Source organism: Vipera berus (genome assembly GCF_964194415.1).
Source record: "Vipera berus genome assembly, chromosome: 1".
Lineage (NCBI taxonomy): Eukaryota > Metazoa > Chordata > Lepidosauria > Squamata > Viperidae > Vipera > Vipera berus.
Window position 1 is genome coordinate 148,037,953 of NC_138202.1, and position 15,715 is coordinate 148,053,667.

The following is a 15,715-nucleotide window of genomic DNA, read 5'->3' on the forward strand; positions in this document are numbered from 1 at the left end:
ATTTATAGGTTCTCTAATGAAGACCAATGTTGGGCACGTGTCTGGAGAAAGCAGAAGTTGAAAGAAAGAACTTGTTCTGTTCTCTTGCTGCTGAAATAAAATTGATCCGTGAAAGATGGAGAATCTAACCCCAGTTTAAACACATAATCTGGAATAAAGGAAAAGGGAACTATTTTGCTAAAGTGATACAATTTCCAGAAATAGATGTAATTGGAAATTATTATTTTCAGTTGCATAAATCATATGTGATGAGCTTACATATTTCCTCCTATCTGCGCTTCCTCTTATAAATCAGAAGGAGGCACCGAAAATTCCACGCTGACACTTAAGAAACTGTTGTCTAATTCATAATTAGAAGTAAAGTAAATCTAATCTCATGATTTGATTCAGGCTTGTTATTAACTTTATTTTTAAATTTTAGTGCACCTGTTAGGGCATCACATCCTCCTGCTGAGCAATAGAGAAATGAAAGAATGGACGGTGGGGAAGAAGAAATCTTCTAAGATCTTCACGTGCTGTTTTCTCCACCACAAGCACATTGATACGACTCAGTTGAAGAAGGCTTTGTGTGTGTTTGTACAAACGTGTGCATTTATGAGTGAAATAGGGAGTCAGTTCCTTCGCAGGACCAAATGCAAAATGTAGTAGGTTTTCAATTAACATTTTATGTTGACATTAATATTGTACGTATTATTGGTGAGTGCTCCTTTTGTTGAATAACTTTTCAATGATTGTTTTTGAAGGAATTACCTACTTTTCCAGATATTTGATCCAATTGATATAGATCCAGTTTAAGTAGTCTTTCTTTCTTTCTTTCTTTCTTTCTTTCTTTCTTTCTTTCTTTCTTTCTTTCTTTCTTTCTTTCTTTCTTTCTTTCTTTCTTTCTCTCTCTCTCTCTCTCTCTCTCTCTCTTCTTTCTTTCTTTCTTCAGGAATATGAGAAGGAAAGGGACAATCTAGTAAGCAATGAGTAGATAATAGGTCCATTTCAAAGACAGACCAAGTACTCTTACTCTTAGCCAAGCCACATCCTACACTACCGAAGAGCGAACAAGCATTTTATTGTTCTCTTATCAGTGTATAAATGCAGTGCGTCATTGTCCACGATCGAAAGGTGAAAGCAGAAATAAGCTGTATTTGTGGACTTGGCAAGGCTTGATGCTCTGATTCTTTGCTGTTTTGAATAGTTAACTCTGTCACTTGAGAGCAGAGGCAAAATGCTCATTTTGATGGCATATTACGTAAAGGCAATCCTCTACTTTATGACTACAATTGAGACCAGAATTCCTGTCGCTAAGCAAGACAGTTAAGTGAGTCACATTCAATTTTGCAACTTTTTTTGCCATGATTATTAAGTGAATCGCGGCAGTTAAGCGAACCACATGGTTGTTAAGCAAATCTGGCTTCCCCCATTGACTTGGAAGCTGGCTGGGAAGGTTGCCCATTGTGATCACATGAAGAACCAAGGAAGCTTCCACCATCCTAAATACATGGTGGTTGCCGGTGCCCAAATTTTGATACTATGACCGAAGAGGTTGCTGCGATGCTTTGAAATGTGAGAGTCAGTTGTAAGTTATTTTTTTCAGTGCCGTTGTAACTTTGAATGACTGTTAAACAATTGGTTGTTAAGTCGAGGACTACCTGTGATATGACACTGCCTTTGGTTTGATAGAGATTATAATTAGGGTGCCCACATTCCTAAAGGGCTTCTCTGTAGTTTTTTTAATGATGTTCTCAATAAAGGCAACTCGGGCATAGATATTTGAGGGGAGGGGGGAAGGCAAGTAGGAGCAAATGAAGAAAACAGCATTGCACCATCATAGCATAAGCGTAAGCTCCATCCCTTTTTTGAACATGTGTTGTGAAGTTGCACATGTGCATAAAAGGACTTGCATTGTGATGATGGGTCACTGTTTTTGTCATTTGGACAAAAACCTTGGACTTTTCAGAGGCTTCCAACTCATACCAATACATTTCTGTATTGAGATGAGGAAAAAAACCCTACACCTCTAGAATATTCACCTCCCCCTGAGTTTTAAAAATGCGGCGGGGGGGGGGGGGAGGAGAGCCTTCTGGAATTGAATTGTTCTAAATATAACCCATAGTTCGGGGTAGGCAACCTTGGCTCTTTTATGACTTGTGGACCTCAATTCTGGGAGTTGAAGTCCTCAAGTCATAAAAGAGCATACCCCTGCCATAGCTTATATAAGTAGGGATGACCAGAGCAGTTTATATTTCAGATATATTCAATAAGTCAAAGAATTGTAGAGCAGCCTGACTGCTGCAAATGGCTCCAGAGACTGATTGCAAAGAGGTAAAAGTCCAAGGCATAGTTTGAGGAACTTACAGTATATAACATAAATTTAGGATGTGATTGTAAACGTCACATGCAGGCCGTTATTTGATGTCCCTAAGGTAATTCAACTTTTGGCTATCCTATTTTCATCTATATTGAACATGGATGTGCCCAGGCTACACAGGTACAATAGGGTGTGATGTGACTCTGTGAGTTTTCTGTGGTTGTCTATGTGTACCAAAACAAAGAATGAGGAAATGACCCTGGGCAGCTGCCTTTGCCTTTTTTTATCCATAATCAAGGTACTACTTGAAAAAAACAGAAAGTCCTTCATGGAACGATTTCAGCGTGGGAAAATACATCCAGTCTGTTCATTCATTGCTGTTAGCAATCTCTGGCAGGAAAGTTTGAAACGAATGGACTTCCCGCCATCCACCGCAGATGTTTGCCCTTCAGTCAGGTTTGTTTACAAAAGTGAAGCCCTTCTTATGACCTTTTCAAGAAAAAGTCCTCTGCAAGGATCCTTAGGAATAGTTTAAGTTGTGGGTGTGAATTTTACTCTTTCTATAGAAGAGGGGCAGGGTGAATTTTTTTTCTTTAGGGCAATTATATACTCTTTACTTTAGGGCTTATCTTTTTTCCAGGTAAGCCCTGACTGATGTTATTGCTTTGATTAGTTGCAAGGAGAGTGGACTTACTGTGGCAGTTGGTGCTGCTGTTCTTGCCTTGGTTTAATGTTGTGTATCTTGGATTTTGTCCAGGCTGGTTGATCTCACAGGATATATGCTGGAGTACTATTTTGCTGGGCTTTCGCTATTAATGCTCACTGGCTGATCTTAAAGAGCAGACCATTGATTTAGAGCTGCAAGTGGACGTTCCAGTTTTACCCAGAAACACTACTTTGTTTGTACACCTTCTTCAATCATCTAGGTAGCTTAGCACAGAATGATCCCCAAATTCAGAAGGGCTTTATCCATAGTCAAATTCAATGCTCTCTCAGCAGCCTTTCCTGAAGGGAGATGCCACAAGGTCCCCTTTGAACAGAGACTGTGTCCGTGCGGTGGAGGAATAATTGAAACCATGGAACATGTTCTGCATTGCCCCTTCTACACAGGTGCTCACCAGGAATTATTATTTCTGGTCTTTACTAAATATCCTGGTCACTTGTTTTATCTTAAGTTGTTATTACCGGATCAATCTGATTTTATTTCCTTGATCTCAGCCAAGTACTATTCTATAGTATGTACAATCAGCTATAGTATTTCCTCTAAACCAGACATGTCAAACACAAGGCCCGGGGGCCGGATCCGGCCCGCAAAGTGGTTTCATGTGGCCCGCGAAGCCATCCTGGAAACAGTGAAGGAACGGCCCCCACTGCCTTGGCCCTGGCCCAGAGACCCTCCTTCTGCCAGAGACCCTCAGATCTGTCCCACTCTTGCCCAGGCCCCCATAGGCACTCTTGATGCGAACCATGTAGAGCTGGCCACGCCCACCCAGTAGGCCATACACACTCTAGCCACGCCCACCCAGCAGGCCACGCCCACCCAGGCCAAACCCACCCGGCCCCCTGAGGGCAACCGCAATGCTGATGCGGCCCTCAATGAAATTGAGTTTGACACCCCTGCTCTAAACCTTTTTAGATTTTGTTTGAAGAGTTATATATATTTCCTTTTTATTCTAATTTAGCAGTGGCTTTTGAGTTTTATCTACCATTCTATGACTGAATAAAGATTGATTAATTGATGTGTTTTCCCAGACCACATACACAATTGTGTATCTCTCGAGACCACATCCACACTGTGTATATTCCGAAACCATAGAAATACAACTGTGAAATACTTTCCAGTTCCTCAGAAACTCTCTGTTTTTCTAGAATAGGTGTAAAATTATGCCCTTTAATTTTAGATTTTAATGCTTCCTTGGTGTTTTAATGAATGACATCACTGCTTATGGTGTATTATGAATACAGTTGTAATGTTCAAAGACGTGTCCCCAAAGTGCTTTTTTCAAAAGTCAAGTGGACTTCATTTTTTTTCCATGAAGACGTTTCGCTTCTCATCCAAGAAGCTTCTTCAGCCCTGAAGTGTAAGAAGCTTCTTTGATGAGAAGCAAAATGTCTTCAAGGGGGAAAAAAAAGTGCAGTTGTCTTGAAAAAAGCACTTTTGTGACGACCATGACCTGGATGACTGAGAATCTCCATAGATGTTCAGCGACATGATGCAGTTCTTTTAAATGGCTAGATAATTATGTTTTTCAAAAAATACTTGAAACAAAAGGAGGCAGAAAACCCACAGACTAAAGTTGGATAGGAGAATTTGATTGTTGCAAACCTTTCTGTGACATTTCATTTCATCCTAAAAGAAATTTATCTTCAACTGGATTTTAAATTAAGGTTCATATAATGCTTGCATAACAATATCATTAGAATAATGTTACAGAGTAATGGATCTAAACTTTATATATTTATAAGGAAACCTAGTGCTCTTTTTTTTTTCCTCACGTAACAAACTGAAGGTGGTTTTGTGCCAGTTAATAATATTACTACGTAATAGGAGCCATCTATTCAGGCATAAGCTATAGTTTGGAAGTGTAGTATTTCAACTCAAAACAGCAAAAATAAAGCTGGCTAATATTACATAAATTCATAATCTTTGGCTTAAGAGGTAAAACAAAACAAACACAATCATAAGAAGGATAGTTTGCCTACTATAGAAGAATGGGTACTTAAGGTATCGAATCTTGCAGAAATGTCTAAGATTTCGGCTTATTTGAAGGGTCACTCGCAAGAAAGATATATTTCAGTTTGGAGGAGGTGGATAGATTATATTCAGAATAAATATGGGACTAAAAAGTTCCATTTAGCTTATGAGTAGATTTTAGATGGTTATTAATTTTAGTATTAGTATTGATTATATTTTTGTTTAAGTTATTATTATTATGTTTTTAATAATTTGAATGTATCTATGTTAAAGGGGAGTTAAAGCACATTATGAATTTGGTTAATTTTATAATGGATAATCTTAGTTAGAATATGATTATTATATCTATAACCCGGTATTGAGCTCTGGGAAGTGGGGGGGAAGGGGGGTGGTTTGGGGCGAGTGGGTTTTGGGGATATGTATTGTAAAAAATTTTTTTTGTAAAACTCTTTAATAAAAAAAAAACACAATCATAAACACAGAAGCTAGTTTCATATTTTTTTTTAAGAGATCAATTTACAAGCTCCAACAAGGAGCTATTCAGCAGAACCTCCTATTGAATACTGAGTGAGTGATTCTCGGTTCCTTTTCCTTAAAACCCGACATCTGAGTGAGATCTGACAATACAGTGAGGGGAGTCTCTTTAATAGCCTGACGTAACTTCGGAGGCCATAGTTCAAGGTGTGTTAGTGATTTGGTTGTCAATAGCAATACCTCTGCCTATCAGGGATTGGAACAGGAAGGAAGCCGTCCTTTGCTGTTGGTGATCTTCCATTCTACACGATCACTTAGCAATTGGAATGGGAAAAAGAGGACGTTTGTAAATAACAAAACAAGAGTCCAACAAGAAGAGTGAGTGGCCTGGAGGGAAGATATTTTCAACCGAAAAAGCTCAGATAGGAAAGTGGGAAACACCAGAAAGAATATATGAGTCACACACATAGGACTGAGCAATTCTCCAGACAATCAGGTGATCATTAGGAATGCAATAGTTTCCGGTCCTTTTATCTAAAATCTAAGTAGATCAAAGGGGAGGAAAAGAACCTAGCAATTTCACAGACAAGACAGGATTACAGATGTGGGGCTGAATTTCTCTTTCTGTTTTCAAAGGGCGAAAATTCAAATACAGAACTATGAAGGCTGTTTGAGTTTATGAAGTGAGCAGGTGCCTTCCCCCATTGCTTTGCCCCATAACTTTGTACAGGCAGTGTTATTTATCTGAGGATTGCTTATCTCCTTGTTAGGAGGACAGGAATGTTTAACAAATTGCATATTCCTTTTCCCCCAATGTAATCCTCTGTGTCAAGTTTCACAGTTAGCAGTAACTACTATAACCTCATTCCATATTGTGCTCCCAGAATTCATAAAAGTCAAGATCTTTTGTTTCCCGTAAGCTGCCATTTCTTCTTCTGCTTTGTGAGGGCTGGGCTCTTTTGGCTGTCGCAGGATAGAATTGAGAAACCTAAGAAGAACCCATGGGAGTTGGGCAGCCAATAAAATTAAATAAATAAAATAATAAATAAAATAATAAATATATAACTTAAGAAGCACGGCATTGTCTTCCAAAGTCATAGTTGATCAAGAGGCCCCTTGTTCCCATGTAAAACTGAGGCAAAATGAGTAAGTGTGAGATTGGATGCTCGATCCTCAAGAACAGGGGTCTTCAAACATGGCCCTTTTATGACTTGTGGACTTCAACTCCCAGAATTCCTCAGCCAGGCACGCTGACTGAGGAATTCTGGGAGTTGAAGTCCACAAGTTTGCCAAGTTTGAAGACCCCTTGCCAAGGCCAAGTTTGAAGACCCCTGGGCTAAACTCAAAGCAAAACATCTTATAGTGGTTGATATGTGAATCATATCAGGTTATCAGAAAGCACCGTTCTAGCTGAAACTTTGCTTCAACAGCCTAGCATAAAGAAGTATTTTCTTTTTGACCCCTGCTCAAGAATATCAGTCTATGTGACCTTGTTAGAGCACTCTTCTAATTGGTGCATTTACAATTTCTGCTTTAGGAACATTTTTCTATTTTGTTGAAATAAATCAGGATTAGTTACTGTTCAGTATGTTGGGCTCATATTCATATTCCAGATTTATAGGTACACATTGAAAGAATCTAATGTATTTATCTTGACTATGTTCATGGGGGGGGAAGGATCAAAACAGTGTCATGGAATCACAACTGAATCTCCACCCCCCCACAACTTTGTATATGGGTGAGACATCAACATATTGAAAAGGGCCAGCTTCAAATCAGGACGGAGTGACCATCATCCTGTCTACTTCCTATGTATGCATACTCCTAATCTCTCTTTTTAAAATAAATAAAACTTGTGATGTGGTTGCCTGGGTGGTCTTAGTGAGTCTCAGGGTCAGGATGAACATTTCTTGAACCTGAGAAAGTAGCATGCAGTACCATCAAATGAAGTCTAGTCACTTTTCTTCTTTTTAGTGTGGCAAAGAGAAGGCCTTTGTAGATGCTGCCCATTTATCTTTTAGATCAAGATGATTACAGCTTAGTACAGTATGACTCCTAGTGTTACTCAATTCCAGGCAGTAGAATTACAGGAAGGAGGATAAGTCATAGACATCTTCAGGCTAAAATATTAATCATTTAGCACTGTACAGGAAGAGGTGCAAAACTTTCTTGGTAAAATTCAAAGGAATAAACTTGTGGGAAAGAAGTTAAGAAAGCAGTTCTGGAAAAGTAGAAAGTAAAAGGTGGTGGGGGGGGAAAGCCCCAAATTAGCTGATGGTTTTATAATCACTAAAAGGAACCCTTCCTTTTCTAACTGGAAAATCTGAGACAAGCGATTCCCTGAAAAAATACTGCTAATTCCCAACCAGGTAGGCGAATGGGTAGAACCAGTTTTGAAAGATCCTTTGTGATTTATAAGAACTGCCAACGGATCTTTTCTCCTCAACTTTTAACCTAAGGAGACGTTTTGCAAAAAGTATATTATGCAAAGACGATTTTCTGCCTGTATTGGCTTAAATCGCTAACAAAAATTTGGAGGCTCATTGGTCGTAATTCATCTTGCATCACTTTAATTCTGTCGCTGTGGAATTTCACTATTCTAGCAATTCCTGAAATGTTATCATAGAGTTGTACTCCAATATCCAACCAAGGAAATTTCCCACTCCCACCCACCCCAAGCAGTAAACCACCTTAGAAGGGTGCAAACTTTGCATAAAAGTTTAATCTGAAAGATGGGACAGTTGCCGTAGTGATCTGGCTTTCTGGTCTCTATTGTTATTAGCATAATGTTGTTTTGTGGCTTGATTATATATACTTTATTTCAGTCAGCTTTGGACTTCAGTCAGTTTTGGAGTTTTATCTTGGACGAAAGGCAGATAAAAAGATACTAGTACTCACTTGAACACAATCATGTCAATATATATACGGTTTGTTTTGAAATTAAATTGCATAAATAAATGCTATTAACGTTGGCTCTGTCATTTTATGGGGCACCTGTAGTGTTAGCTTCTAGTTAGCTTGTGGTTGACATGTTAGCATCTCAACCACAAGCATTAGCATTTTAGGCTAATATTTTACACCAGAAAACCACAGATGAGAAGTCAGTTTCTCAGAACTGAGATAATATCTTGCATTAAGCAGAATACACGGATTATTCTGCTTTCATTCTGCTTCTTATATCTGCCTAGAATTTCTGACTATGAGCCGTGCATTCCCTGATTTCCACATTGCAGAGGGCAAGAGGTTTATTTCCAAATGTTGCCTTTGGCATTTCTAGCTTTAAATGAACAGCTATTTGTCATGATATCAGGGGCTCTTATTCTAGTGTTCTTATGTAATACGGGTGGCAATGTTTGGAGTGCGTGTGTGCTTGTGTGTGTGCAGCTGTGGCCCCTTGAAATCTTATCTACACTAATGTGCTCATTGTAATTTCCACATGAGAAAATTCTTAGCACTGTTGCTGGTTGAGGGTAGATGCTGTTGCTTTTTACATCTTGGAAAGTAGCAGGTTGTAAAGGTGAGGGCATCGTGTTTGAATGGAAAAACGGATGTGAAGGACTACAGCTCCAACATAGCTGACCATTGGCTCTGCCAGCTGGGATTGCAATTCAGGACTAGGAATTCCCCACTACAGGCATATCAGAGCAAAGCTTCGGTGACTCTTGACACGTGGTGATGTAGTCCTGAAAGCTTCCTTCAATACTAGTAGAATATGGGTAGGAAGCCATCTGTTTTCAGATAAATTGGGGGAAAGAAGGCAGCATAACCACAGAGAAAACTTTGGATCTGGAGTGACTATATTTCTGCCAAAAGTCCAGCATTACTAGAGAGGGCAGAAGTGATACAGGGGGTTGTATGTACCGTATGAAATTCAGAATTGGGAGCTGATTAATAATGGACGAGTTTTCCTGCCATCATTTCCTTTTAAATATTTTATTAGTGATGCTTTTTGGTCAATATTTACATTCATTGTGTTGCTTTCACATGAGAAGAGCCATATCATTATGGACAAAAGATTAGAAGCCAAGGAACTAAATTGTTAACCTCTGTTTGTATATAGGAACCTGCCAAAATCAGAACATAATCTTCTTCTTTGCAATAGACTAATATGTTCTCATTTTAATGCTGATATTTCTTTGGTGAGATTTTAAATGTAGGCCCACAGTTATTCCTTTGCCAGCACTGCAGCAGAAGAATTAACACAACAGAGAAGTAAAGTTTGCACGATCCCTATGTAGGTTTTTATTTTCTCTTGGCTTTTAAAAAGTGTCTGTATATTTTATACATATGTATATCTCATAGATAGGGACGCGGTGGCTCAGTGGGTTAGGAAGCTGAGCTTGTCGATCAGATGGTCGGCAGTTTGGCAGGTTGAATCCCGAGCGCCGCGTAACAGAGTGAGCACCTGTTACTCATACCAGCTTCTGCCAACCTAGCAGTTCGAAAGCATGTAAAAATGCAAGTAGAAAAATAGGGACCACTCCGGTGGGAAGGTAACAGCGTTCCGTGCGCCTTTGGCGTCTAGTCATGCCGGCCACATGACCACGGAGACGTCCTCAGACAAGCGCCTGGCTCTTCGGCTTTGAAACGGAGATGAGCACTGGCCCCTAGAGTCGGAAACGACTAGCACGCATGTGTGGGGGAACCTTTACCTTTACCTATATCTCATGGATAAGCTCAACTGCAGATAAGTTGACCCTTGGTTGTTTTTTTTAAACCAAAATACCATGGAAAATGCGCCACCCACTGATAAACATACAGAAAAATTGTAAGGGTCGGTTTATTGGCAGATGATGCATTTCTGTGGCATTTTGGTTAAAAATTTGAGGGTCAGCTTATCCGAGATATATATATATATATATATATATATATATATATATATATATATATATATATATATATATATATATATATATATATATATATATATATATATATATATATATATATATATATATATATATATATATTCCTAATTTTACCTGGCTGGATTTTTATGTACTTTTAACAACAGTAGCCTGAGCTATATAAGAAGGAAAAAGTGTACATTTAGTGAGGTCCAATAATGTAAAGGAATTAATTCTATGCAGTGCTGTATATAGCGTACATCACATCGCTAGATTAGGAATAGTGTAATTTGGTACCCTCAATATAATTTGGACTATACATTTTCTATATTTGGCTAATAGTCAGGGATTACATCACATGTATGTAAAACATCTGGAGATCATCAGCTTTCATCCTTGAAGAAACAGGTTCCAGAGCTACAACTTAATTTGTTGCTTTAGTATAAAAACATAGCAGGAACCAATTAAAGGTGTTACAGAATTCATGAGCAGATTTGGAAAAAAAATATAGAACAGCCCTTTCCTGCTTTGTCTTCCCAGGAAAAAGTATTTAAACAGAAGATTCTTCAGAACCTGGAGTTCCTGATAGATGATTGGATTGGATTGGATTAGATTAGATTGAAAGGGGGGGGGGAGGGAGAGAGAGAGAGCTTTGTGTTTCCTTTCCTAACCTGCCATCCTATTTCATTCATGTGTGTTTTATTACAAATTCTGGCAATTGTTTTTAGAGCCCCAGGTTGATGAAAACCAATGTAATAGTAGTAAAGCAGGGAGAAACCATGCAAAATTTTATATAACCCTATCTGATTATAGTCTCTCCAATTCTCACCCCTCCCAGTAAATTAAATGCAGGCATAACTGTATATAAAAGGGAATGTCTGACCTGATATATGCAATTGAAATTTTTGTGAAATTTCTTGTTTCTGTATTGTTTCTCTTTTCTTTGGTACACTAGGTTTTTTGTTTTTTGTTTTAAGTAGATGCGGTTTTATTTTGGAACTCTATGGGATACAGTTCCTCTTAACTGCCGGCATCAAGCTCCCTGCGCCCTGTGCGTTCCCACAGAGAGGGCCTCCTCAGGGTGCCACCGATCAGAGAATGTCGATTGGTGACCCCCAGGGGGAGATCCTTCTCTGTGGGCGCTCCGGAGCTGTGGAATCAGCTACCGGTAGAGCTCCGGATGGCGCCCGATCTTCGCTCCTTTCGTCGCGATCTCAAGACGTTTTTGTTTGTACAAGCTGGCCTAGCCTGATGGGGATCGGTGGGGTTGTTTTATCTTTGGTCTCTTAATTTTATCTTGGGGTTTTTAGAATTGTACTTCTATTGTTTTAACTAGGGCAACTGTTTAATCTTTTTTTAATGTTTGTATTTGGTATTTTATTCTGCCCTGTGAACCGCCCTGAGTCCTCAGGGAGAAGGGCGGTATATAAATGTTATTAAATTAAATTAAATTAAATTAAATTAAATTAAATTAACAACGCTTGTTCTTCCATATGCTCTATAACAGGGGTGTCAAATTGCTGGCCCACAGTCCGGATGCGTCACGTGGAAGCCGTGTCCACCCCAGCTCTGGCAAGGGGAAAAAAGTTGCGACACGTCACGTGACGCAGCGAGTTTGACACCCCTGCTCTATAATGTTCTTTGCATGTTATCTTAAGCAAATATACACATCACTGTGTATTTTCATTAAACTTCCAACTTTGATAACTTTGATACTATATATAAGGAGCTATTTAAGTGAATCCCATTTGGAGCACTAATTTACTTTGGTTAAAATGGAATCTCATCCACAAATGTACATCACAATAAATCTGTTTACTTCTGCCTGTACTACAAGCCTGTTTCCTCTCTTGCTGCAACATATTTATGTGGCTCTCTTTTTGAATGTTGTATACATTGGTGGCGAATCAGATCTTATACTACTTTAACTTTAACTATGAATTGTGCATGGATTTCAGTCTTGCACCTCTAAGTAGATAAAAGCAGGCATTTGTTATTGGGCATTTTATGTAGTAGTAATAGGATAGAAGAAAAAGCAACTCTCATTGAATTACCCACAACTTCATTCTCTAGTTTCAGCTGACGTGAAAAAAACCTCTCAACCTTGACATTGTTTAACACGAGTCACATCTTAGATTAGAGGCTGGGGAAGAGAAGGAATCTTTCATTGCTTTTTTTGCAATTTCTTTTTCCTGGAAAGCTTTGGATTTACTCCGTTAACCATGAATTTGGGGGGGGGGGAAAGCACATAACTGCAACCATGTTGTTCTGCTCATTTACGCTTATTCATATGCAACCTCTCTAAACTATCAGCCTGTTGTGGTCACCCAGATTTGCTTTCTCTTTCTTGACAGAATGCCATGAATTTGCCTCCTGACAAAGCAAGGCTACTCAGACAATACGACAATGAGAAGAAGTGGGAGCTGATCTGTGATCAGGTAAGTGTAGCAGCTGAAAGGCACTTTAAGGTACAGAGTCTCCTAAGCTGATTTTACAAACACTGTTCCAAGGTTGTGATAATAGGAACGTAGGAAGCTGCCTTGTACCAGCACCAATGATCTGTCTCTTAACGCAGATAATTGTTTATTGTTGACTAGAAAGCAAGGAGCGTTTTTCCTATTGCCAATAATCGGTGATTCCAGAGACACAAAAATAGAAATATCTTTGATTTCTGCTTGACTGAAAAGTCTCTCCCCTAATCTCTCTCTTTCTCCCTCCCTCCCTCTCCCTCTCTACAAACACACACACACACACACACACACACACACACACACACACACACACACACTGCTTTGGGGTGTACAGCAGCTGTGTGGTAAATATGCCTTTACTTTAGCCATTTGCCAAAGATGAGCCAGTTGTGTTTCATGTTCAGTTTTTCCCACTCTAAAGCAAATATCACATGTAGGCTTACTCTGTAATGATCATAGTTCCCATCATGATGATTATGCCTGAAGACCATTTTGGTCCTAGGCAAAAAAGAAGTAGCTGTCCATTTGGAGAAGAGGCTTAGAAGCTGCAGAATATGTAATGCTCAAGATGCCGATGCTGACTGGTTAGCAGCAGCCACAAAACAGCAGGGGAGAAAATAGTTGAAATAACATTTTCTAAAATCCACCTGAATTGCATCACTTCTTCAGAGCAGCTCAGAGCGGAAGCCCTAATTCAAAGCATCCTTCTGATCTGTGTACTTGAATAGGTTTTAGGGTTTTTTTAAATTCTGGATTTGGGTTTGGGGGTCTTTTTTTGTCCTCCTGGCATTATTTCTGTGTGACATAGAAAAGAAACGGATTGACATTCCAAACACTTCTTCTTCTTTCTTGACCAGTGAAAATGATATGATCACCACAAACTTTAGTTCATTCAGTTACTTTGTGAGGTTGTTGGCTGTGATTTCCCGTGCCTGGAGCTCTTCTCTACCTCGTTTTTGCACAGGTGAAGCCACCATGCTTAATTTAGGTTAGAGGTAAGCAACCTCGGCTCTTTTATGACTCATGGACTTCAACTCCCAGAATTCCTGAGTCAGCTATGCTGACTTCTGGGAGTTGAAGTCCATGAGTCATAAAAGAGCCGAGGTTGCTTACCCCTGAGAAAGTGGTATGACTTAACATAGGTAGTCCTCATTTAACAACTGCCTTGTTTAGTGACTGTTCACAGTTACAGCGGTGATCAACTTTGCAACGGTTCTCTCATTTATGACCTTCGCAGTTCTGTTAAAAAAAACCCTAAAGTTAAAGTAAAATTGCAAAATTGTGATGTTTCACTTTGCGACTTCTTACTCAATAGGTTCGCAGCCCCAGTATCATTAGTAGCATTAAAGACTACTTGTAATCATGTTTTGATTTACTAGGGCTTAACAGAACTGATCCTAGATGAGATATATTCAATCTAGGGGTAGATTAAAAAAATGAAATCAGAATTTTGGTGGGAAATGGGTTTATTTTTTTTGGTCATTGTCCATTAATTAAAGAAGTTCTTAGTCAGAAGAGAATACCTCAATTCTTATATCCAGCTGTGGAGAGGTGAAGCAAATATTTTTTTAAAAAATATCTAAAAATAAGAAATCATTAATCTCGCGATGACTGATGCTGAAGACTTTAAAAAAAGAGGACTAGACTGGGCAAGTTTGCTTCCAGGTTTAGCAGTTTTGAAACTGAGCCAGAAAGTTTGTCAGAAGTTAACAAGGATACAACCAAAATTTAATAACTTAAAATTGCGGCTGTGTGGGGTATGCCCTATATAGAGTGGTGGGATTCAGTCAGTTCGCACCACTTCGGCAGAGCTGGTAGCTAATTTTTTGTTGCCCAGTCCCAGAATGGACTTCTGCAAGTGGCATCCACACAGAGGACCGGTTGTTCACATATCTGAATCCCACCACTGCCTATATATGCTGTAGAGGCAATTGTCAAATAATTTTGGAATTGCAGAACTATCAGCTTGAACATTTATTAATTATTCTACGCAGAACATTTATTAATTATTCTACGCAGAACATTTAAACCATTGTATGTTTTAGAAATATACCATAGTTTACTGAGACGCAGCGGCAAATTGTTTAACCTGCTGTATGCAACTCATTTCCTTGGACATGTTTATCAATAGCCAGCCTCTTTAGAATTAAAAACCCACACGAGTTGCATTTTTTCCTTACACCTTACACCACCAGCTGGCAGGATTCAGGTAGAATGCAAGAATTATATGAAAAATACAAGAAACAAATAAACTACAGGTAGTCCCTGACTTACAGCCATTTGTTTAGTGACTGTTTGAAGTTGCAACAGCCTGAATAAAAGTGCTTTAGGACTGTTTTTCACACAACCATTATAGCATCCCCATGGTTTTGTGATCAACACTTGGATGCTTGACAACTGACATGTGTTTATTGATGGTCGCCCGTGTCCCAGGGTGATGTGATCACCTTTTGTGATCTTCTGACAAGCAGAGTCAATGGGGAAGCCAGATTCACTTAACCACCGTGTTATTAACTGCAGTGATTCATTTAACAACTGTGGCAAGAAAAGGCATAAAATTGGGCAAAACTCACTTAACAACCGTCTTGCTTCGCAATGGAAATTTTGGGCTCAGTTCTGGTTGTAAGTCAAGGACTACCTGTATACAATTGGGGCCCCGACACTGTCACCCATGCGGCTACGTTTAATTGCACTTACGGTAAGTGTTTTCCAATGAGACTGGCCTATCAGGGCAACCTGGTCTACCCCAAATATGGGACGGAGCATACTGCTTCCGCTTCCACCTTTCAGCCCCATTCTAGGAGCCTTCACAGACAAAGCATTAAAGGGAGACTAGTACAGCTTGAAATAGCTATACTAGTCTCACTTTAATTCTTTGTCAGTAAATTTAAATTTAATTGCACTTATTCGCAGTACGTTTCAGATTAAA

The 15,715-nt window shown here is 39.2% G+C and overlaps 1 protein-coding gene across 4 annotated transcripts in view; it reads left to right on the top strand.

Annotated features, from left to right (window-relative positions):
• The window catches only part of FMNL2 (formin like 2), a 199,926-nt gene that overhangs the window by 104,274 nt on the left and 79,937 nt on the right, over window positions 1–15,715 (top strand). For 3 of the 4 annotated variants that reach the window (XM_081333931.1, XM_081333932.1, XM_081333930.1), the window contains exon 2: window positions 12,670–12,753. In XM_081333931.1, coding sequence (XP_081190057.1) covers window positions 12,670–12,753 — 84 coding nt within the window. Of the gene's footprint in view, window positions 1–9,013; window positions 9,185–12,669; window positions 12,754–15,715 lie in introns of those variants that run through there. The other variant, XM_081333933.1, reaches the window with a different exon arrangement.